Here is a 22689-nt window from a genome sequence, read left to right on the forward strand (position 1 = left end):
TAAACAGGTTGGATTGAACATTTGCTTGCAGTGCAGGTCTCAAAAAGAATGCAGAGTGTTAAGTGAACTTACTGCAGCCGTGGCAGGAGTGTGCACGTGTATGATGCAGCGTATGTCTGGACGCATCGAGTAGATGGCGGCGTGGGGGCTGAACCCTGCAGGGTCCACCCTCAGGTTGGTGGAGCCCTGCTCGATCACATTCCCAATGATGTTGACCTTCACCTGGGGAAACAACGAGAGGAGATGGAGTCAGTTCTAAGCATTTCTGGAGCTAGTGGATGTAAATCTCTGAACAGTTTTTACACAAAAGCAATCACGTATAAGCTTTACAGGATTAATGCAGTTTTACAACAGCATAAATCAGAGGACTCTCGTGAGAAGGCAAGAGGAGGAATATAACGAGAATGAAAGAGAGCACAGGAAGACATTCAGAAAAACTAAAAAGGCCCATATCGGTCTCATCAAATGCGCCCAGGCAATAAAGGAAGTCCAGAGACTGACACACAACAAGATCCACCTCCTCAGACACAAACAAAGAGATGATAACCTCCAACATTAACTCAGAAAACACAAATACAATTTAGAACCAGTGCACGTTAAGACGCAAATCACATTAACAAACATTCCTCTTCTCTACTGGAGATGAACATAATACTGTTAGGGACATGGACATGTCGTCCTCTTCTATGAGTACTTCATTACCAGCCAGTTATTAGATTACACGACAGGAGAGAGGAGAGAGGGAGGGAAAAACGGAGGTCAAGACCTGGAGCGAAGAGAGTCGAATATCCAGAGAGAATGAAGACAGAGAACTGGACAAAGAGACTGAGGCATAAACCCCGGAGCAAGAGCAATAACAAAACCCAGTGCAGATGTCAGTCCTGGCAGAAAAAAAACAAATAACTAACAGAAAATCCATCTTGGCCTGCAGACCTCGTACAACATTTACGTCACTTTAACCACATGTTCTGTGATATGAACCAGAATCTACGAGCTCGCATTTCTCTTTCATAATATAAAGTACAAGTCTGTGCTATCGCAACAGGAAGAGGCATCCATCATGAAGGAAAAAATGAAATTAGACCCTACTTTTTAAACTTGGAGCATTTCTTCGGCTCTGTGAGACAAGTTTTGTTTTCCAGAAATAACTTTTAAAGTAGATGATGTACCCGAGTGTGTGCCCCCCCCGATTCCCTAACCAGCCTGCATCCTATGAAACTAGTGCATCAGCTCCACTAGAAATATCTTGCAGATGAAAAATTCATTTTAAGTAAAATATGGAGAAATGGCATTTCTGGGAAGATCTTAAAATATGAAGTGCCCTTTTCTGAATGATTTTTAATAATAGTCATTAGTCCTCATATTCATTAGCATATACACAAATGGTATTTAAACTCAAGAATAATAATTAAAACTAATTCAAACCACATGATTAATTAATCTGTTCCTTGTTTTCATATTTGTTTTCCATCCGTTTTTTTTAACACTAAATTAATGTTCAGCTATAAACTATTCATAACCCAGGAGTGGTGCTTTTTACAGCCATATGGATGTGTGGTGGAATGACTGTATATTGATCTTTAACCAACCACAGGAAAGAGGATGACACCAGCCGAGCGTAATTAAACGCTGCCATCGTTGTCAAAGGTCAGAGGATCGATCATCGATTGGGTTACATCACATGTCTAGTACAGTATTAGTTCACCCTGTCACGTCCTTCAAAATGCTGCTGCCTCACCCAACAGCAGCCTGTCAGTCACACAGTCCTACATCTGACATATTAAATATATATTAAAAAATCATGTCAAGACCCGCGTCCGAGAGAATCTACAACGTGACTTGGTTTGATGTAGTTGAGTTAGTGATAATACATCTATATAAAAACAAAAAGCCTGGCATAGTGAGAGGGAAACATGAAATCCCTGAATTCTTTAAGGATAATTTGAGGATTAACTTCTGATGTAAAGTCACGCCCTGTCACTACTCAGATAATGTTTAAAGCCAAAGTCCGATGTCAAACTGAACTAAAACCAAGCTCAAACTACAAAATTCTCCAAAACTAAATTTCCCCGTGAACTCAAATGACCAAATGAACTCAATTCACCTCAGAGCTCAAACAGAGACCGAGAGAGGGAGAGGCAGATGGAAACTGACCAAAGACAACTGCACTTGGGCCCTCCTCAGATCCTCCAGAGCCTCCACCAAGCTGACCCCGACACGACCTCCAACACTCTTTACTCTGGACGGCTTCCTGGTAATCAATGTGTGTCCAAACACTTGAGCTACGAGCCATGTGACTGAAGAGGCCGCTGGAGATAAGAGAGAAACAGCGGCGACGGGACTGGCATCACGATACAAACCAACCAAAACACAGTCAGAGAGATCGGACAGATCTACGCAGACGACGTCGTTTTGTTCCGTCTGCCAGCAGTGACGGTGTTTGTGGTGATCGCACTTAAACAGACAACCACAGCAAAGATGGACGCGGTCCAGACGGACAAACTATAAATACTCCTAAATAATGTTGCTGTAAGATTCAAAACCTGAGCGCAAATCTCGCTGTCATCTACTGTATAATTAACTCCGACAAGGAGATTATGTTTCACTGCCGTGTGTCTGTCACACAGCAGGGTTACTCAAAAACAACTGAATCCATTTCCATTAAACTTAGTGGAAGGGTGGGGGTTGATCCGAAGAAAGAAACCATTCATTTTTGGAGCGGATTCTTATAAACGGGCAGATTCAGAATTTTTTTTCTATCTTTAACACGGCATGTAGGGTGTAAGCCTTGTTTGAGTGGCGCTCTCTTAGAACACTTCTAGTTTGTACTTTAAGTGGCTATTTGATTTTGAGCAATTCAACTTGGACTATGTGTGTTTTGTAGTAGTTAAGACATTTAAGGCTCTAGATGAGTAATTCTTTCAGACACTAAGACAAATAAAAGAGTTCAGTCAAAATTCTTCTGAACTGGTCAATTTACTTGACCAACAAAGCAACACAAGCTCTGGACAGGAAAATCAGTCATGTTACAAAAATGCTAATGTTAGGTTTACATTTTTTTCCCCCACAATAGTAAATACTCTGTTAAACAACTTAAGTCATTTTAGATACAGCTACAATAACTTGGGGGTGAAAATGTGCTATTAAGCAGCTACTAGCATATATTTTGGTCTGTGCTTTGGAGCCAAATTGTTATACACATAATTGCTTTAGTTTATTTGGAAGATAGAAACATAACATTTATCTTTACTACGCCCAAAATAGGTTAGATTCTGTAACTTAGTCTCATTCTTAATAGAAGCATAGCTTGCCAATAAATCTGACTCACTTTTATTAGGCTTTGTTGTCAGACCCCTGCAGAAGTTACCCGCTGAACTTCAGCCGAGTTTCTTTCAATATTTCGTTCCTGCCAACAACCTCTGGAAGGTCAAACGGTAAAATGTGTCTGTCAGCAGCACGGCTACTACATCCACTGTCAGCCAACACCTGCAGCAACACAACACAGGTGTGTGTGGGTGCTCTTCAGATATCTTTGTGAGGACCATTTTGAGCCTACAACCTACAGAGTGAGGACATTTTGTCCGGTCCTCACTTTCTAACCCATTTTTAATAGACTTGGTTTTAGGGTTAGAATTAGGGGCTAGGGAAAGCATTATTCTAATGAGTGTCCTCACTAAGATAGATGTACAAACATTTGTGTTTGAACATGTGTTGCAAATTAGGTAACACAAAGCAAACAGAAAAGAAATGAGAAAGACATATGATCTAAGTATTATGTAAACTTTAGCAATGTCACAATTCATAAAAGTTGAATTATGCGGAAGTTATTTGGCTTAGTTTGGTGGATGAAAATAAAAATGCCTTTTAACTATCAAAGAAACCACATCTGCAAGTAACACAGGGAACATCCAAAGAATGTTATTACTACAGGGCAAGTTAAATTGATTATTTTAGTGTCCTGTCATGCTTTCTTTATTTCTGATTACATGGATTATATTAATCAAATAGAGTATTTTAAAAGAACTATTCACCTGCCTGGTCATTGCAAGCATTTGTGATTATTTTAATCAGGATATTTGTCTATACTATGTTATGTTATTTCCCTTTTTGAACTCATTGGAATAAGCAGAGATGGAAACCAGGGAGAGAAAGTAGAGCGAGGGCAAGATAAAGAGACAAACAGACAAACAGATGGAAACAGGAACTGAATTAGAGGAAGTTCAAATGCAAGGCAGAAGGAAATGAGGTTGTCAGCAGATTATTACACACGTTGTTACTCATCTATCAGCACAATATGCCCAGCGCTGTGACGACATATGCACTCTTTGAACCTAAGCTGGAGACCAACAGCCTGACCCACCCAAAGTGTTTGCTCTCGTCAGACTACTGGTAATGTCAATATGAGACCAGTCAGTGACACTCAACATAACAAACACATAAACAGAGTGGGATTCAGAGAGGAGGCGGGAGAAATGGAAGGAGTTTTTCTTTTGTGCCTATAGAAGACTAAAACACTGAACTGTGCTGTTTCTACAGGAAGATAATTGAAGGAAGTAAATGGCTAATTAAGCAAAGTGGAAAAGCATTAGCATTGTCCACTGAAGGCAAAAACTTTAATATGCTAAGTGCTGTTGGCAGACATCATGCAGGGTCAAGGATATTTACAACCTATTTCATTTGATTCTGTTTAACCACGCGATCACTGGACTATATTAATCCCAGACTATGAAGAAAAATCTGTTTTTTAATAATCCTGTGCTTTTGGTTCAATTCCTGTGCTACACCACACTTACATAAACACGTTAGTCTTATCTTTCTTTTATATAAAGAAATTCATCCCCCAACTCAGAATATTGCACTTATTGCAAATCTAAATATATAAAAACAACTTCATGTTAATTATAATCTCTTTACCTAGGTAGGTTAAATGTTCGACTTTATGTGCTTATGTTTCCGTTGAACTTCTGAAGTAAAATGATATTTTCTAAGGCTGTGTATATAACTTACCAGGTTTGATGCAGATGCCTCAGCGAAAGACAGACCTCTCGGGATGATAAGGATGTGGTCTTGCTCTTTACTGACTCGGGCCTTAGAGAGAGAGAGGAAACAATTTAAATCACATTTTTGTTAGAATAATGGTGACTGACCTGAGGTAGAATTGTTTTTGAAGAATGAGGCAGTGACTGTATTTACATGAACACCAATATTCCGACTACTGAACCTATTTTGAATTAGACATTATTTTGATTATGGTGCTTATGTGAGTTGCTGATAGAAAATTCTATTCATATCCCTGTTACAGAGCATAGTCAAATCCCAACTTATTGTTAACATCCTGTGTTGATGTCGCCACAAAACAGTGAAAATTCTAATGGGATGTTAGAATAAGATTTAATCATATAAATGTCTACATAATGCAACTGATTAGAATACTTCTCATATCTTAATTTGATTATTGTATATTCCGACTATGACCTTAATCAGAAAATCCTGTTTACAGTGTCTTATTCAGGCTATTGTCTTAATATTAGAACATTGTAGTCTGTGTAGACATGTCTAATGTTTTCAATGCTGGAGATACTGTATAATGTAACTATATCAGTCAAAAGAAGAATAACCTGGTAGGTCTAACATGGAAATACAAGACAAATCTCAGATAAAATCTCATTAAATCAATCATTTACTAATCATATAATCTATTCATACTGTTTCCATAAATCACAACTGTCCACACTTTAATTATCTCTCTTCTAATCCTCTGCGGCTCCTCCTGTGTTGACTCACTGTGATATAAGAGTTGGCGAAGTGTGCCCAGCTGAACAGGTCCACCAGTCTGTAGAGGCTGGCCAGTTTACAGCGCGTCAGCCTCTCGCCTTTCACCATCGTGGTGGATTCCACTCCGTACATGTCGTTGATGGGAGTGACCATTCCCAGACCTGGAGGGAAAAAAAGACAGGAATGAATAGAGTTACAAAAGAGAAAAACAATATCATCCCTTTTGTGCAAGTGCAGACACTTTTATAGTTGCACATTACATTTTCCACTAGTAATGTTTCAAACTACAGAGGGCTCGGGACTGCCACAGAACCAGTGTACAACATCTGGATTGCGATTTAACAATTTCCTGTATGAGACACATCTGGCTCCATATCAAACATTTTTACTAATTTACACAGCGACATGTTTCTAACAACACTCCTTCCTTTGAAAGTGGGTTCACTGCCACGCCCCCTCAGACTCCCTCATTACAGTGGTATTTGAGAGGAAGAGCTGAGCTGAACTATTCTATTGCCTTTGACATGTACTTCGGCATTAGTTGTGCATTCCAGCCCTGTGATTGGAAGCAGACTTCACATGTGGACTCCTGGATAGAACTCACAAAGGATCAAAACTTCCAGAAAAATGCCCGGCTCTTCCGGAGTCTGGGGTTGGGTTGTCTTTGGGTATTCGTGCCTTTAAGCGCGCAAATCTCCTGTTTGCATATCTTCTCTGTTCAAATAGTGATGCTGAGGCTTTTGTTTTTTCAGGGCAGATCAAAACGGCGGCACCCTGGGCGAGGGTGGTGCGTTCCTACTAAATGTCAGTGCCCGGTTCGGTTGCCCCGGGTAGCGGGATGCAGCACTGTGTGCACTCACTGAGGGAGGAGGTGTTGAAACCAGCCGTTGAGCTGGCCATGAAGAAGTCTGCGATCTGTCTGAGGGCGAGCAGGCCGGAGGGGTTGTTCCCCTTCCTCTGCTGCTCCTGGATCAGACCCTCCAACTCCTCCTTGAAGGCCTGGAATAAAAGAGGAGAGAAAGAGTTGAGAGAAAATAACAAGACTCGATGCAATGTGTCAGAAAGTAGAAATATAAGCCTCAGATTTTCCTGAATCAAGAAGTGCAACGTTTGCATGTCCTCTGTGTGTCTGCACAGGTTTTCTCACAGTTCTCCAGCTTCAGTCTAAAGAGATGCAGATTAATTGACGACTCTAGATTACATGTAGTTGTACATGTGAGCGTGAATGGGTGATTGTCTCTAGCCCTGTTAACATCCGTCCTGAGAGATCTGATCACAAGAGGACAGAACTAAGTGTTAAACTAAAACCAAATGATGTTGTTTTTGCCCAGTCTGAGTTTGCAGATGTTTGTGCGTGTGTGTGTTGGCGCGAGTGAGAGATGGAGAGAAAGAAAGCGAGCTGAGTCATGGAGGCTTAATGAATAAATGGGCACAGCTATGAAGAAAGAATTTAACCAACCTAATAAATATATCCTTCATTATGTGGGTATCAGTGTATATATGGGGCTGTGATTCCAAACAAATAAACATATGGACCCTCAGAGGCATAAAAATAAGTTTTTAACGGTAAGTCAGAGGACGTCAGCTGAGTGTCTGGTCCCTCACATTTGGCCCAGCAGATAACAGATAATAGATGGATGGATTTCCATTAATGCAGGCGGAAACGATTTCCTCAACTTCAAATGAAAAAATATGGTGGGACATATAAGAGCAGAGAGCTGTCGAGAGCAGGGGATTAGTGGGGACGGCGATGACAGAGTGAGAAGATGTGGGAACATGTAGAGAGACGGGATGAGTGCGAATAAAGAGGAAGAATGAGGAGGACATGTTAATCACAGATTACACACGCTCCTCTGGTGTCGGTGTGACTCGTCCCGACAGGGCACTGGATGAAGCTGGATCGCTGTGGACTCGCTGCACAAGGAGCTGAGTCAGGACAGGCTGTCTGACGAGCTCACAGCCTGCCCTGTGATTGGCTACTGGAAGTGACTGGGAGAGAGTGTGGATAATCCAGTCCACGTCCAGACCACAGTCATCAGCTGAATCCGCAGACACAATAATACAGTATGTGCTGATACGCTCTTATGCAAGACCAGAAAGACTCACCCAGCTGGATGCATTATGCCATGTCAAGCACAGTATGATTTGGAGCTTTCACTTTCCTTCAAAGAAATTGTTCACGATCAGGTCGCAGCTCGTAAAGCAAATGTTCAAACAGCAATCGCAGGCTGTGCAACTAGTGCAGACATGACATACACTCACCCAGCTGCAGCAGGTAACAGGAGACCAGGTTGTACCGAGTGTCTGTAGCTCCTGATAATCTCAGGGGGCACACTCACCTCTCTCTGAAAGGCTAATGCAATTAAAGCTGTGACCAGTGCAGAGGATTTCAACACGCAGACATACTGTGCATGTATATAATGTATAAACTGCATGTATGCACATAAGCCACATTTTGAAAGCTGGATATGTTCTCATTACAGCAAGAGAAAGCATATTAAACTGTCAAACATTTTAAAGTAATTCTATATCGGGACATATTATGCCTTAATCTGAAAGTGGCCTCTTTTCCACTGGTCAAGAAACCCAATAACAGCTGGCTGCATTGTTAGCAATGGGAACGGACGCAATCAGCATCCAGTCCTAAATTGAATTACTCTGCAGAAGACACAGGATTTAATCAGCTCCAATGGGAAGTGATGGAAACGTGACACCAAGGTGAACTTGTGAATTTGGCAAAATAGGTGAGAGCGCCTCAGTTTTTGGTGCAGACTCCCTTACCCTACTGGCAATGGCAAATGAGTCAATCGCCTATTATTAGTGGATTTACCAGCTGTTAAAAAACCTGCATATATCTGCTACTTATGGTGCAAAATTTACATTGATGGGACATGATGAAGAGAAGGAAAAGTCCACAGCCCGATTCGAAGCTGGGACATAGGAGCACCTCAACTTGCGACTTGTGGACAATCAGATCATTGAAAGAGCCCTATTAATACACATCTCAGTGAAAACCCATGAAGTCGATATCTATGACGGCCCTTCACTGAACGTCTTCCCTGCTCTCTCTTCCATTACATGCTTGATTTCTGTCATCATTGAAACTCAAAGTGCCCAAAACTATCCTTCATATCATCATCAAACTTTCCATGTTGCGTCTTAATATTCTCTGACTTAAAACCTGCTCTTCTGGCATTTACATTTTTGGTCTGTATTCATGACTCAGACTTCTTTTTGTCTCAAGCAACAATGACTCAATCTTTCCAGTTTAATGAAAGTTTAATCTTCACCATCTGGTCAAACTTTCGGTCTTCCAGCCCCAACAAATTCAGAACAGCATGAGAGTGAAAACAGGCCATGACATTGTTTCCATGTGATGACTCCTCTAACAGGGCGACATCAAATATTCATCCGTTTACTTCATGTCAGTGCTTATGCACCAGTCAACACATTCCCATTAGAGCTGTGTCTGCACAAAAACATCTCTGACCCATAACTGCCTCTTGTCTTTGCCCCTAATGTTCCCTCAAGCCTCCCGAGGGACGATCCATTAGCGATACCCGGATGGCGTGGGGGGGCCTTTGGTTTGATGCCCATGTGGGGGTGTTTTGTTAAAACTGGAGCAACCCATGACTCCACCCCCTGTGTCAGGACACATGCAGTCCTGCGAGGCTGCTGGATCTGAACCCCGGTCAGACTTTCCTTTATCCCTAATGGCCATTTTCCTCTGGAAACTGGCCTGCTGCGGATGTCTGACGGCGGAGGTCAGAGTTCTTGTTGCGTCACCCTGACACTGGCGATGGCTGCGGTCCATCAGGACTAAAACCGCCCGCCATGAGACCAGCTTCTTCCCGGCTGCAGTTGGCCTTATCAACAAGGCCCGGGACCCCCACCTGACCTGGACTTTTATTCAGCCCCCACACCTCAAGGATGTGTTAAATTAACACATATTATATTATACTACATTACATTGCATATTGCAATTTGACACTGTTCACAGTTTTGCATGTTGCATTTCACTTTTTACTTCACTTTTTGTATCTTTTATCTTTTATATATTTTTATATAGATATGTTTATGTCTAAATTAATGTCACTTTGTATAAATATTAGTAAAAGTGAGTAAACAAGAAGTCAATAGTGAGTAAATATATATTGTTTTTCATTGTTTTTCTTATGTGTGTTGATTTTTGGTGTTTTTATGTTTCTATGTTCATTGTATGCACCAATAACCAGAGCAAATTCCAGGTAGGTGTAAACCTAATTGGCAATAAATACCTTCTGATTCTGATTGGACCCACTTTACCAAACTGTGACACTGACTTGACTGAAACATTTGGACACATGAGGTCCCAGCAGTGTCTATAGAATCAGGCCCTTTATCAGATTACATGCAGCACACAGCTGTAGATCATCTGTGTGGGACATGTACACACCTACTGGACTAGAGGAGGCAATATAGAAACGCCATAAATACGCCCCACACGCTCGATGCAATTCTCTGCACAATGACGGCCTTTATTCACACATTGGTTCAATCAGACGTTATCAGTATCAGACACTCCTTTAGGCAGCTGTCCACACACTGGACTGTGGTGTTTTGGAATAAAACCTATTAAAAAGCACATGAGCACGCACACACACACGCACACACACACAGACACACACACACACACACACACACACCCACACACACACAGACACAGACACACACACACACACACACACACACACACACACACACACACACACACACACACACACACACACACACACACACACACACACACACACACACACACAACAGCAGGCATCTGCTCTACAGTATGTGTGTGTGTTCCCAAGAAGATTATGACAGCAGGGATTTGATTCCCATCATCGAAAAAGATCCTGGGACCCAAAGTGGATCGTATCATTAATATTTAGACGAAACATGCAGCAGTGAAAACAACATCACATGTCAAGTTTGTTTTTTAGCTGCTGCGGGGGGGCGTGGCTTCTTGGCTTTTCAAAATCACAGGCACACTGCAACGGAGACAGGAAGTCTGGACACAAAAAAAGGACATTACATTGTTACAGCTCAATTACCTCTGCTCTGCCAGATTATAATGACTGACAACCAGGTAGAGCAGGTCTATCCACTTAGCGCTGGTAAAAAAATGATTGTCCAATCAGAGAAATGTGGAAATATTTCCATGGCTGCTCTGAAATGACAAAAGCTAATCTTTTAAAATGAAACTGCGGCAGTCTTGATGGTATTAAGTCGCCCTGCTGTCTGGAGCTTATCCAACTACTCAGTGGAGAAGTCCAAGCCTGAGACTGGAGAGAGAATAGAAACGTGGCTATGAAAGGTTTCAGATGTTCTTTATCTTAAATCTAGGTCCTTGTTACATTATTGGTTCTTGTGGGGATCATTGAATTCCGTGTTTCCTCCACTGGACAACCTGAGTGATCTGACAAGCTCCAGGATTCATTTCTCACTTCAGGACATTGAATCAGGGCCGATGTGACCTGATACAAGTGTGTCATCGCCACCTCAATGCTTGGTGCATGGTGAACAAAAAGACTTGTTCACATGCATCTTAAAGGTCACTCGATTCTCTCTCTGGGGGACAATGGAGAGTTTCCTCCGCCCTCTTACTATAACAGGAAGTTTCTTGTCTTCCAAGAACTTGTGTCATCATCGCACTTCCAGAGAAGTTTCCTTTTGTTGTGATTCCCTTGTTTCTGCTGCAGTTATTGTTGCACATTCAGGTTCACACTGGTGCACGTCATCCTGTGGGAAAGGAAGGCAGGACTTTTTATATCTTGGTTGGGCCAAGGACGATACTACACATTGGTTCGTTTTGCCTGATCACAAGAATTGTGCGGTACTCCCAGTTTCATCATTGCATCACAAGCTCAGTAGTATGATGTCAACTGTCTCATTACAGCAGATTTCAGTTACGGACATTTTTTAAATTCGGTTATTGTTTTCGTCTTATATGCGCATGTGTTTTGGTGTCATTGCCTCCTACAACATTCAAAACTCTGTTCACATGGTAGCACATGGTGACCTGCATCATAAGGTCGTCTTAGTGATGAGTTCCATTCACCTCTACAGGTAAAATAAAATAAATGAATTGAATACAACCTCTTCAAACACACCGATAAAAGGCAAATACACACTCCTGTTATTCTAAAAGAAAAAGAAACACACCAGGTGAGGCCTGTAATTTCAGCCTCCCCTCAGTTATGTCATCACAATGCTTTTCTTTCAAGCAGCCCACGTGACAGTGCTGCAAAGAAGCAGAGTGCCTGTCTGCAAGCCTCCGAGTGCTATTGACCCCCACCCACCCAACCTCAGAGGGTGCTACAGTCAAATTGGTCCCCGACTGCAATGTCTCCCTACCCTAAATAAACTCCCTACCCTGCATGCTGAGACATGCACGTGTTCACCATGACAGAACAGATTGAACCGAAAGATAATTTACAACGATGGCTTTCTTTAAAAGTGATAAGAAAGTGTATCTGTATCTCCTGTGGTTTGGTCACGTCATGGTCGATACTGATACGACATTTTAGACCGGCAAATATTGCAAATATTTTCATGTACGAGTTTCAACAGGAAGTCTTTCATTAGATTTATTTTTCTTATTGACACAATACTTTTATTTCAGGTTCAAGTATAAAAGACAAGATCGGAGGAGTCACAAGTAATAGAGCCGACATCCAGGGGAAGAAACACTAAAATAATGATTTTAGTTTATTCCTCAAGCATTTAGGCAAATTAGCAGACCACTAAAGAGCACCTGTCAGATCAGCTGGAGTCATGCATGCTTTGGAGACAGATGGAGAATAGTTCAAAGCTTATAACCTCCTTACAAAGGGCATTCCTCTGACTCCTGGCCTCTCCTCTTGAGGTGAAGTGGACCTCGGTAACATTTCTAACCTCTAACCCTGAGAGCACTGCCGCTGGTTTTGCTAAATCCAGCTCCCAAGATATGTCGTGAAATGCCAAAGTTAAACAGAGACATAGCTCTGAGGGGAGAGACGTGGTATTAAAGAGCCTCTGGAGTGAGTTCAGCCTCTAATGTTCCATCAAATGAACCAAAAGGGCTTTTAGAAAGAAAAAAAGGAAAACATAGCAGAGAGCAGCCCTGACATTTACCCGACACCAGAGAGTCCTCGACAGAAGCCGCCACTGCACCATAAATTATCCACTGGTGATTTCTGGCAACTGAGAGGGAAGAGGAGACTCGGAGGCCTTAAGTGCAAATGAGGCTGAGCAAATGTAGCACTTGGTATCGGGAAATCATTTCAGTGGATGATGAACAAAATGTGTCACATGCTGGAGAAGGAACAGAGAAGTGCAGGAGACTGAAAGACTGAGCATGTGGAAGTGAAACGGAAATTAAATTTCATCTGATTGAATCTCGAGCCTCAGAGAGTTTTTGACCTCTTGACCCTTTGGGGCAAATAGGAGACACGCAGAACTCCAGAATGCAGAATTAGACAGTAACAAATGAATATATCACGATTTAAAAACCGTGTCATCATGAGACTTGGCCGAGAGCTGAATCCAAGCTCAGTCTCTAGAAGAAATGGCAAAAGAAAAGCAGCTCACACATCACCTGAAGGCAAATTTCAACACAAAAGACTTGTTATGATCGCTGACTTAAAAACCCAGTCTCCTCTCCTCCTCCTTCGTCATGTGAATTAAAGTAATACAAATAAAAAAAATGAAGTGCGGCAAGTAAATGTTCTGTATTATTAAAGGAACCATACACTTAATTTCTTTTTACATGACAATTTCCCTCTGTGTTTAATGGTCACTAACTGCCTCCAGAACCTTGAGGATTTTGTTTGTATAATTTCTATAAAAAAGATGTGATCATTCTCTTGTGCCGAACATGTATTTATTAAGTTTTATGTGAGCTGAGACTCTGTCCATGCAGCCTCGCGGGACGAAAAAGGACTTAAGGGCTTCGACCTTGAGCTGTCCTTCGACTTTTAAAGGTAAACACAGCTGCATGAACGAGGCGAGTGGATGAAGTCAGCTCAGTTGACTCAGTCCCGCCTGCTCTATATTGGTCCGACTTTAAATACAACCTGCCATCTGAGCGCTGGAAACCATGTAATCTGGAGCCGCCGCTAGTCCCATAACACTGGAATCAAAACAAACGGAGGGGTAGAGAGAGCGAGAGAGAGAGAGCGAGAGAGCGAGAGACATGTGTGGACGTCCAGCTGTTGACATGCATGTTGTTTGTGTTGTGTGCGGTTGAACTCGGCGGAACGGCAGGAAATAGAAACGACAGGAGAGGAAGAAAGAGAGAGAGAGAGAGAGGGAGAGACGAGGTGGATCGAGCGCACGTGTCCTGCTCAGCTGGTGCTCAGCTTGTTATTGTTGTTGTCGTAGTTGAGTGTGAGTAAACCGACCGTCCTGATGAGAGGGCTGCAGAACTATCTGCGGCCCGCGGGGAGGAGCCACCTGTGACTGCCTGCAGAGAGCTGATTGGCCCACGTTCAAAACCACATTGAGCTTCATAGTAAACGTGACAGCAAGTGAGACACAGGCAGCGTCTTCCAGCGTCCGACTGTCCTGAGGCCAGAATATGACATCTCATCAAATTCATCAATATTTGTGCAGCTAGCGGCGGCAAGCAGCTGCCTACACATCAGGCAGACACAGCTCAACCTGGTGATGATTCCAATGTTTCTCTTCTCTTTTAGTTCTGTTTGGTCCCAGTTTGGTTTTTAGAGGTTTTTGTTAATCGTAATAAACACGACGTTTATTATATTCACCGTTTATTGATCACTCTCAATACATGGAGACTGCCATAACAAGTCCCGCACCGGAACTCCCACAAATCCCCTGCGTGACCCTTGGTCGAAGGTAAGGGGTCAAAGGGATCACTTCCTTTTACCATAACGAACATAATAGAGGGGAAATACATGACAAACATAACAGTTTTTACCTCCGCCAATGAGATTCAGGTTTTGCACCTTTGGTTGCTTTGTTTCTTTGTCAGCAGGATAACACAAGAACTACTAAACAGATTTCCATTAAACTTGGTGGAAAGATGGGACATGGGCCAAGAAAGAACCCGTTACATTTTGACTGGATCTGGAGAAAGATTTTAACTGATTTCCCTGAAATTAATTCATGGATTTTGATGAAGAAAAAACGAATATGTTCAGGGGGCTGATGAGTGAGTACAATTTGGTGACGATCCAAGTGAAGATTTAGATCTAGCCTGGATGCACTCTACTGAGATCTATTTTTTTTATGACAACAGCTGCCTTATGCGTCTTGAAAACAAGCCGTTGAGACCCGTGACACTGGACCCAAATTGCAGGTCTCAAAACCAAAACCATCGAACGAGCTGAAAGTCGTTAAAACATTGAGTGGAGCCGGGGGGGGGGACGTGAGTGAGGCTGAACAGTCAGACAGCTCTCTCTCTCTCTCTCTCTCTGACTGCCTCTGCTTCTTTTCACCATGAACTGCAGCTGATAAGGACAAACTGCAGCCAGCTGTGTGAGACACACCGCAGAACACACCAGTGATGGTCGGGTCCAGACGCTCCAGCGGGGGGGGCCCAGCAGTGCACTGCAGTCTGCATAGAGAAGAGCCCTTTAATGTGCTCATTCATTTGCTCACCCCGAACTGCACTTGTGGTACTTAATCACACACAAACACACAAGGACACACACATACACACAGAGGATCAAGTGGAAACCTGCATCAGCGGCACCAAGCTCCTGCCCCTCCAGACATCTGGTGCAAAAAACGTTGTGTGCCAAGGAAACCACACTGGGCATGTGCAGAATGTGGATCACATTTAAAGCTAAAAAAAGAAACCACAGCGCCGCCACTAACAAATACCACACACACACGCACACACACACACAATTCCAGACTTGTGTTACTGTACTTGTGAGGAACATTTCATTCATGACATTCATTGCTGCAGCAGCACCTGACCTGATCCGTTACCAGACTGTACCACTGATATTAGAGCTGTAACGATTCTCCAAATCCACCGTTCAGTTTGGACCTTCGTTTTTGAGCCCTGGTTTCGTTCATACCTCGATTTTATTTTAAGGGGGTGAATAGTGGGTGTGTAAGAGAAAGCGTGGGGTGGGGTGGGGGGGATGTGTGGGTTTTATTGAAACACCAACATTTGGAACAGTGAAGACAACAACATGAAGCTGCTTTCAGACATGCACTGGACTCTGCAGATCCTCTGTATTTTCTCCTCGGGAGGCGCATGAGTGAATGCAAATGTCAGAGTGAGACGCTGCACAGTTCCTACAGACTTTATCCGCCTGACCTCCTTGTATAAAGTCCGTAGAAATCCAGTAGAAGTCGATGTGAAAACACAGCAGGGGTTCCCCCGAAGCATTTACCGCGACTGGGTGAGGGTTGCTTGATGACGCTTGTAACACACGACACAAAAATGAAAAAACAAAAAGAAAACAAATATCTCCCGGTAAAAAAGCGTGTAGCTGACAACGGTGTTGGGATGCTGTAAACATGATCGAGTGATCTACACAGCGGAGTTTATACGTCACTTCCTGTCTCGGTCTGCTGCACTGAATGCTCTCGCCTGAGTACGCAGAGGATTTGATGCTGTTGTGAACGCATTTGTGCAGAGAACCTCCCCCTTACCTGGAGGTCATGTCTGAAAACGGCTAATAGAACATGTTGGAATTCGACAACACAAAAAAATACATGAACAAAAATAACAAAAAAAAAATATCTTTTCCAGGCTTTTTAAAGGTAAAACAGACAATCCTCTTTGACCTCCCAACTCATTGTTCTGATTCACTAGTCACTTCTTTGTGTTGTTTCAGATTACGCTTGGCTGTGATTGGATTGTAGCGTGAATGAACACAAACGCACACACGCGACAGGCTGCACAAGCTGCTGTGGCAGCGTGTGGGATTGGGCAGGGAGGTGTTTCGCAGTTCCGTCTTTTTCTATTGCGAACCAAAACTGTGGTCGTTTGGATCGGATTTTGGTTTCGGTTTGAGAATCCTTACAGCTCTAATAAATGTCACTGCTGACTCTAAAACCATCAAAGTGTCACTTCAACGTAAATCAACCTACAAATGGATATGGACAAATACAGACAGAGAGACACACACACACACACGCCGTATCTAGAAACGTACAACACCATAGTTAACAGTGAGAACACTCCCTCAGTCAAGAGACCAGCCCTGTGCCAATAGTGCAGAGTAAATACTCCTCATACTGTGGAAGTGGAGGGCTTGTTGTAAAATATCCACACATGGTGACGCAACTGCTCAGAGGACACAAGCAAGAAAACAGCAAGACAGGACAGCGCTGTGTTGACATTACGTTCGCCATGACTTTGTCTCCGACTATGATTACCACAGTTACACAGTTAGATGCTAACTGCCAGATGGGGATGAAATGCATTTAGGTGGTAGATGGAAACAAATTGATCCAGAAGTAAAACATCTATATGGTACATGATGAGATTCTTTGTGAAGTCCTACATTGTCGTGTATAGTTTGATGTTTGAGTGTTGATGTAGCTCGGCCTCTCTCTGAGCTTCTCCTGGTTTTAATCACAACCTTTGCACTACATTCGGATCCTTGCAGAAGTTGCAGCCAACAACAAACCTACAGCAAGGACACAATATCCCCTTGTTTTGTACAATACCTCAAGTGCCTAAACAGTTAGTATGTGTCGCCCCAGCGGACCTGTAACTGTACCTTCAAAACTTCTATCAGGCTTGGCTAGTGGAGCAACTGTAATTCTCAAGAATTCAGACCTCCGGGCAAAGAGAATCAAACAACAACAGTACTTGAGTTGGCTGAAGTTGGCCCCATGCTCGCCGAGTTGTTTACTTCAGCAAAACCTGACCGAGCATGGGAGCCTCTGGCCTGGAGGGCACTGGGAGAGCACCGGCAGTCAGCCTGAGCCAGGGCGCGGCAGCTGGTGGTTATATCAGGATGTTAGCGGCCGGCTGACTGCTGAGTGGCTTTGGCCAGTGTCACAACATCAACACAAACACACAAGCACGTGTGATGCACTCACTGCTGTGGCTTGTTTAGAAATCACTTGATTGGGGAATAATAACCGTCGGAAAGAGAAAAACGGGAAGTGATTTCACAGATTGTTAGTCGGTAAGGTGAAATGTTCTCCATCGGGTCTTGTGTAATCTTGATAGTGTTCCTCTTAAACTTCTTTGCAAAAGTATCAGGTACTTTTGAATAATTATCAAGTTGATCCTGCTCAGAACTGTGGGAAACTAGTGCCAACGCCAGCATGTATTCAGTGACAGTTGTGGAACACTGGATAAGATGCCAGTCTATCACAAGGACAAAGAATGATAAACAGACACATTTAAGCCATTAAACCCACTAAAATTTGCTTACATCCAACTGCAATGGGAATAACTTCAATCTTCATTCACTTCCAGGTCAAATGACTTATCAGCAAACACAGGTTTTAATTGGAATCCGGCTCCTATCAGCAGTGATGGAAACAACACGTCCAGGTGAACGCGCTAATTTGGCAAAACAACAGTTGTCGGTGCTTTTATGATGTCGAACAAAAAACAGAGAGGCAAACTTCTCTACTGCAATGTAGTACAACAGCAAAGGGAGAGGAGTTAATCACCTTTTTAGCTGGTTTGCCCATTTAAAAAAAAAATGTATTAACCACATATTTGATATATGATCAACATTCCATAAGGAGAACCATCTGTGATCAGTCCCATCCACCTCTCAGGACCAGTGACTGTATAAAGAGCTGGACGACACGACGGCTCAATAAAAGTAATCGGTGTACAACTCTGTATACAGGTCTAAATGAATATTCTCTGGCCTGTGCATATTCTCTTTTCTGTATTTCACTTACTGGGCTCTGTAGTATCTGTGTGACACGTTTCTTCTGCTCCAGAACGTTGAAGTCCTGCCGCAGGTCGGGCGACATGTTCCGGGCCCTGATGTATTCGGGATCATTGACGTTGACCCGATCGAAGTAGCGCTCCTTGGTCCCTCCCCCAGGCGGAGGAGGAGTGGTCACCACCTCCTGATGGCTGTCCGCACTCATGCCTGCTTCACCTCGCTCACTCAGTCAATGGCTCTGACTCTACCTGAGGAGAAAGAAAGCAGGGAGGTGTACATGTTAGAACAGGAATCATTTCATTTGAAAGAGGAAAAAGGGTTGTATCGACCATTTAAAAAAAAACATGTGCTCAGATGTTTTCCTAGCACAAAAACAGGTTGAGAACAGCACAGAACGGCATGCACAAGGATTCAATGTTACAGGAAATAAAGCAGCGACCGAGATGCAAAACAGATTTGCTTGTAGAGGCAAAATGCTAGGGAAAAAAACATGTGTATTTTTATAGTATAGTATAATTTGATTTCTGCCTTTTAAGTGTCTTCACTGACAAACACATCCCTGATATGTAGAATAAAAAAAAGATTTGGTCACTGTTTTAACAAAAGTGAAGAAGACCTGCATTTATAATCTACTGACAAATAAAGAAAAGGATATTAGTTTCATTAGCGGACATGACGGAGTTGCTGTGCTTTGGTTTGAGATATTAATATATATTAAACCAGGTTTCTATACAGTCCTGGCTTTACAGTTTTGCAAACTGTGTCCCTCTGTATACACCCTCAACTGCACACAGGCATTAGCCAGGTCACTGTGACACACCTCCCAACAAAGCGGAGAAGAATGACAGGAGGTTTTGTGTGGAACATGCAGGCCTTGACTGGTGAGCTGGTTTACTCCCACTGTTCATTCTCAGGTCAGCTGGCAGAGCAACAGACATTTCTCAGGACGCAGATTGTTACAGTGAAATCAAGGATCGTGACCGACCCTTTCAACGCCTTGTTGTCCTGCCAAGGGACACAGCCAATAACTAAATGAAGGAAATACATCAAGTTTATTATGTTTTCAAAAGACTCGGGGGGGGGGGGAAACGTGAGGCTAAATAAATTTAAGAGGAATCTGACAATGAAGCACAAAACAACAACACAAACTGGGAACCACTATTTTTCTTTTCAGTGGATAACGACTATAACAACCTCTGCCAAGAAGGTTCTGTTTTCATCATGATACGAGCTCTTATCCTCCTATGTGAATGAAACACAGATTGATTCACAGGAGGAGAAAGACTGAACGTGTAAAACTGTATTTTGCAGCATTCTTTGCAGTGCGGCTAAAGTTGTGGTAGTGGACCATAAGCTGGTGATGTATTAGGGAGAGGGCGGGACTTATGGGATCTCCACCAGATGGTGTCTCTTAGAGGAATCAGAGAGAGAGAGAGAGAGAGAGAAAGAGATCATTTAAGAACAAGGGATCCCCGCGGCTTTCAGAAGTCATATGACAAGAGGCGGCTCGAAAAATGTCGGGGTTACTACGCCAGGATCGGCCTCTTCTCTACTTATAACCTTCACTGCTGTTGACTTGTGGGAAACAGGGGGCGTGAGAGGTGATTTGGTTTGACACATGCTGCTAAGCTACTCAGTCGGGTCAAATGGCACTCAGAAAGATGGCGGAGATTAGAGCAGCTACACACCGATAAGTGAAGAGAAGAGACATCCTCAGAACAAACAAACAGACAGTTTAAAGAAATCCTTCTTAGGGGATGAACCCGGGCATGAGCAGTTTTTTTGGGGGGGTTTCTCTTCACGTGTTCCAGTGGAATAAAAACACTTTGTTGAGATTTGATACATGTAAAGTGCTGCTACTGTAGTAAATATGTAAAAAAACTAAAAAACATTCAACACTTAATACAATACATGACATTACATTTCATTTAGCTGACGCTTTTATCCAGAGCGACTTATAATAAGTGCATTCAACCGTGAGGGGACAAACCCAGAACAACAAGAATCAAGAAAGTACAATTTCCTCAAAAATAAAGCAAAACTACAAAGTGCTATAAATTAGTGCCATTTAAGTGCTACTAAATTGTAAGGTTCAAAATTGTTAGTATATATTTTTTTAATTCAAGGTATAGTCGGAAGAGGTATGTTTTTAGTTTGCGGTGGAAGATTTGTAAACTGTCTTCTGTCCGGATGTCGATGGGGAGCTCATTCCACCATTTAGGAGCCAGGACAGCAAACAGTCATGATTTGGATCAGTGTTTAGCAGTGAGGCAGCAAATGGCTAAATTTTTACTACATTGCCTAACTTCAACTTAAACGTGATCTAATTTATTAGATGTTTTTTTATGATATTTCTCAGATGATGAGGAGTCAAACATTCAGACCTTAGTTGTACTCTTATATGACCACTGGTGCTTCCTCGGGTGTTTAGTGCCTTGCTCAGAGTTCAGTGGTAGTTCAGTGTGTTCATCCATCACTTTTCACAACTATATTTCCCTCATTTCCACCGTGAACTTGACCTGCCGACCCTCCGGCAACCCCTCTTTGTGTTTGTATTGTTAAGATGTTGCAAGTCAAAGAAAGAGTTAAACATTTTATACAAAGCGCAACCTTATGTAAAACGTACTTTAAAATGCAAAAGTATTCATTCAGACTACCAGCCCTTTCTCTATGGTGCTATCTGGAAGAAACAGGAAGCCTCTCCTTCTCGACCTGATCCTTCTACTAAAGCTGTGATTTATATTGTGGAAATGAATAAAAGCCGCATGAAAAATCCTCTTTAATTGAAGGCAGCTGGGCAGCACAGAGTTATGTAACCTGATATTGAATCCGTCCTCCTGCGCCTCTGGGACTATTCTGCTTTGTTTTTTTTCTCTCGACCATAGTCACAGTAATTGGAGGTTGTATTGAGATGCACTGTAAATCTGAGGGCAGAATGCATTATAAAAAAGAAGGCAGACATGTGGCTGCACTGACTTGATGATCCGGTGCCAGGATCTTTAAAGTAAATGAAACTTACTCAAATCAAAAATACATCTAAGAATCTGTGACTGACAGCTTGAGCTCAGGCCTGAAATTTTGTGTATGAGTGGAATTCTGCATGGCCAGCTGGAGTCTCACCAAAATACAGTAACTCCCCCCCCGCCCTCCCCTCCCAGCTCCAAACCCAGCCTCTCAGTTCACCGCCCAATCACTGCTCTGTCACAAGACACACAACTTTGTCAATAGATCATTGTCCCCGTCCCGAAACCTCCTGGCCTGGTCTCATCCAGAGGGGTCGGCGGTTGGGAGGTATGAGAGGGTGAGAGGGGGGGTGTGGGGTGATAGTGGTTGTGTGGGTGTGTGGTTGTGTGCATGTCCGAGAGCGCACGACTAATCTGAGTCAGAATGGAATCTGATGCTCGTATTACAGTATCAATGTTTACAATTCAAATTTCACGCGTGGTGGCAGATGGGCGCCTGCGATTCGTTTGAAACGCTTCTCGAATGAAACAAATTAAAAAACCCACGACAATTCCAGAAGTTTGAGTTCAGCGGCCAAACCGGAAACTTGCAACACTGCTCTGCCCTTTGGAGAAGTGGCCTGGGAGCACTGTGCTGTGCTGTCATTGATTTAAGCGCCGTTATTCTGTGGCAGATCGACGAGGCGGTCTGTGTTTTAGCGAGTGGCGCTAGACCGCGACCGCAGCCTGAGGCAAGGTGAGCGTGACCTCTCACCCCGTGACCTTTACTGACCCTAGCTCCCTCCCTACCCCCTCCCTCCACCGTGTTTGGCAGCTCTGCAGATATAAGCCGCTGTCAAGTGTGGGGAGGCTGTCCATGAAAACTTTCTCAACTATAAACAGTTATTTAAAGAGCATCATAAAACCAATTACTGCTGTAAACCAAAGAGCTCTAACGTGTTTTTGGTTACTAGCAGTAACTAAGGAATAGCGTAAACACTTAACATCCATCTAGACTGGACTTAAGCTCCAGGCAAAAACAGGCCGTTATTGCGTGGTACAGATTTATAAAATACAGCGTAGCATTCCTAATGTTTTTATATATT

The 22689-nt window shown here is 42.9% G+C and overlaps 1 protein-coding gene across 3 annotated transcripts in view; it reads right to left on the reverse strand.

Annotated features, from left to right (window-relative positions):
- The window catches only part of add3a (adducin 3 (gamma) a), a 71358-nt gene that overhangs the window by 18074 nt on the left and 30595 nt on the right, over nt 1-22689 (reverse strand). For all 3 annotated transcript variants that reach the window (XM_061082709.1, XM_061082716.1, XM_061082700.1), the window contains exons 2-6: nt 18652-18889; nt 6636-6774; nt 5785-5936; nt 5008-5088; nt 73-222 (exon numbers count right to left, since the gene is read on the reverse strand). In XM_061082709.1, the coding sequence (XP_060938692.1) occupies nt 73-222; nt 5008-5088; nt 5785-5936; nt 6636-6774; nt 18652-18846 (717 nt within the window). In that variant the 5' untranslated portion in view covers nt 18847-18889. The remainder of the gene's footprint in view (nt 1-72; nt 223-5007; nt 5089-5784; nt 5937-6635; nt 6775-18651; nt 18890-22689) is intronic.

The sequence above is a fragment of the Limanda limanda genome, chromosome 2 (genome assembly GCF_963576545.1).
Source record: "Limanda limanda chromosome 2, fLimLim1.1, whole genome shotgun sequence".
Lineage (NCBI taxonomy): Eukaryota > Metazoa > Chordata > Actinopteri > Pleuronectiformes > Pleuronectidae > Limanda > Limanda limanda.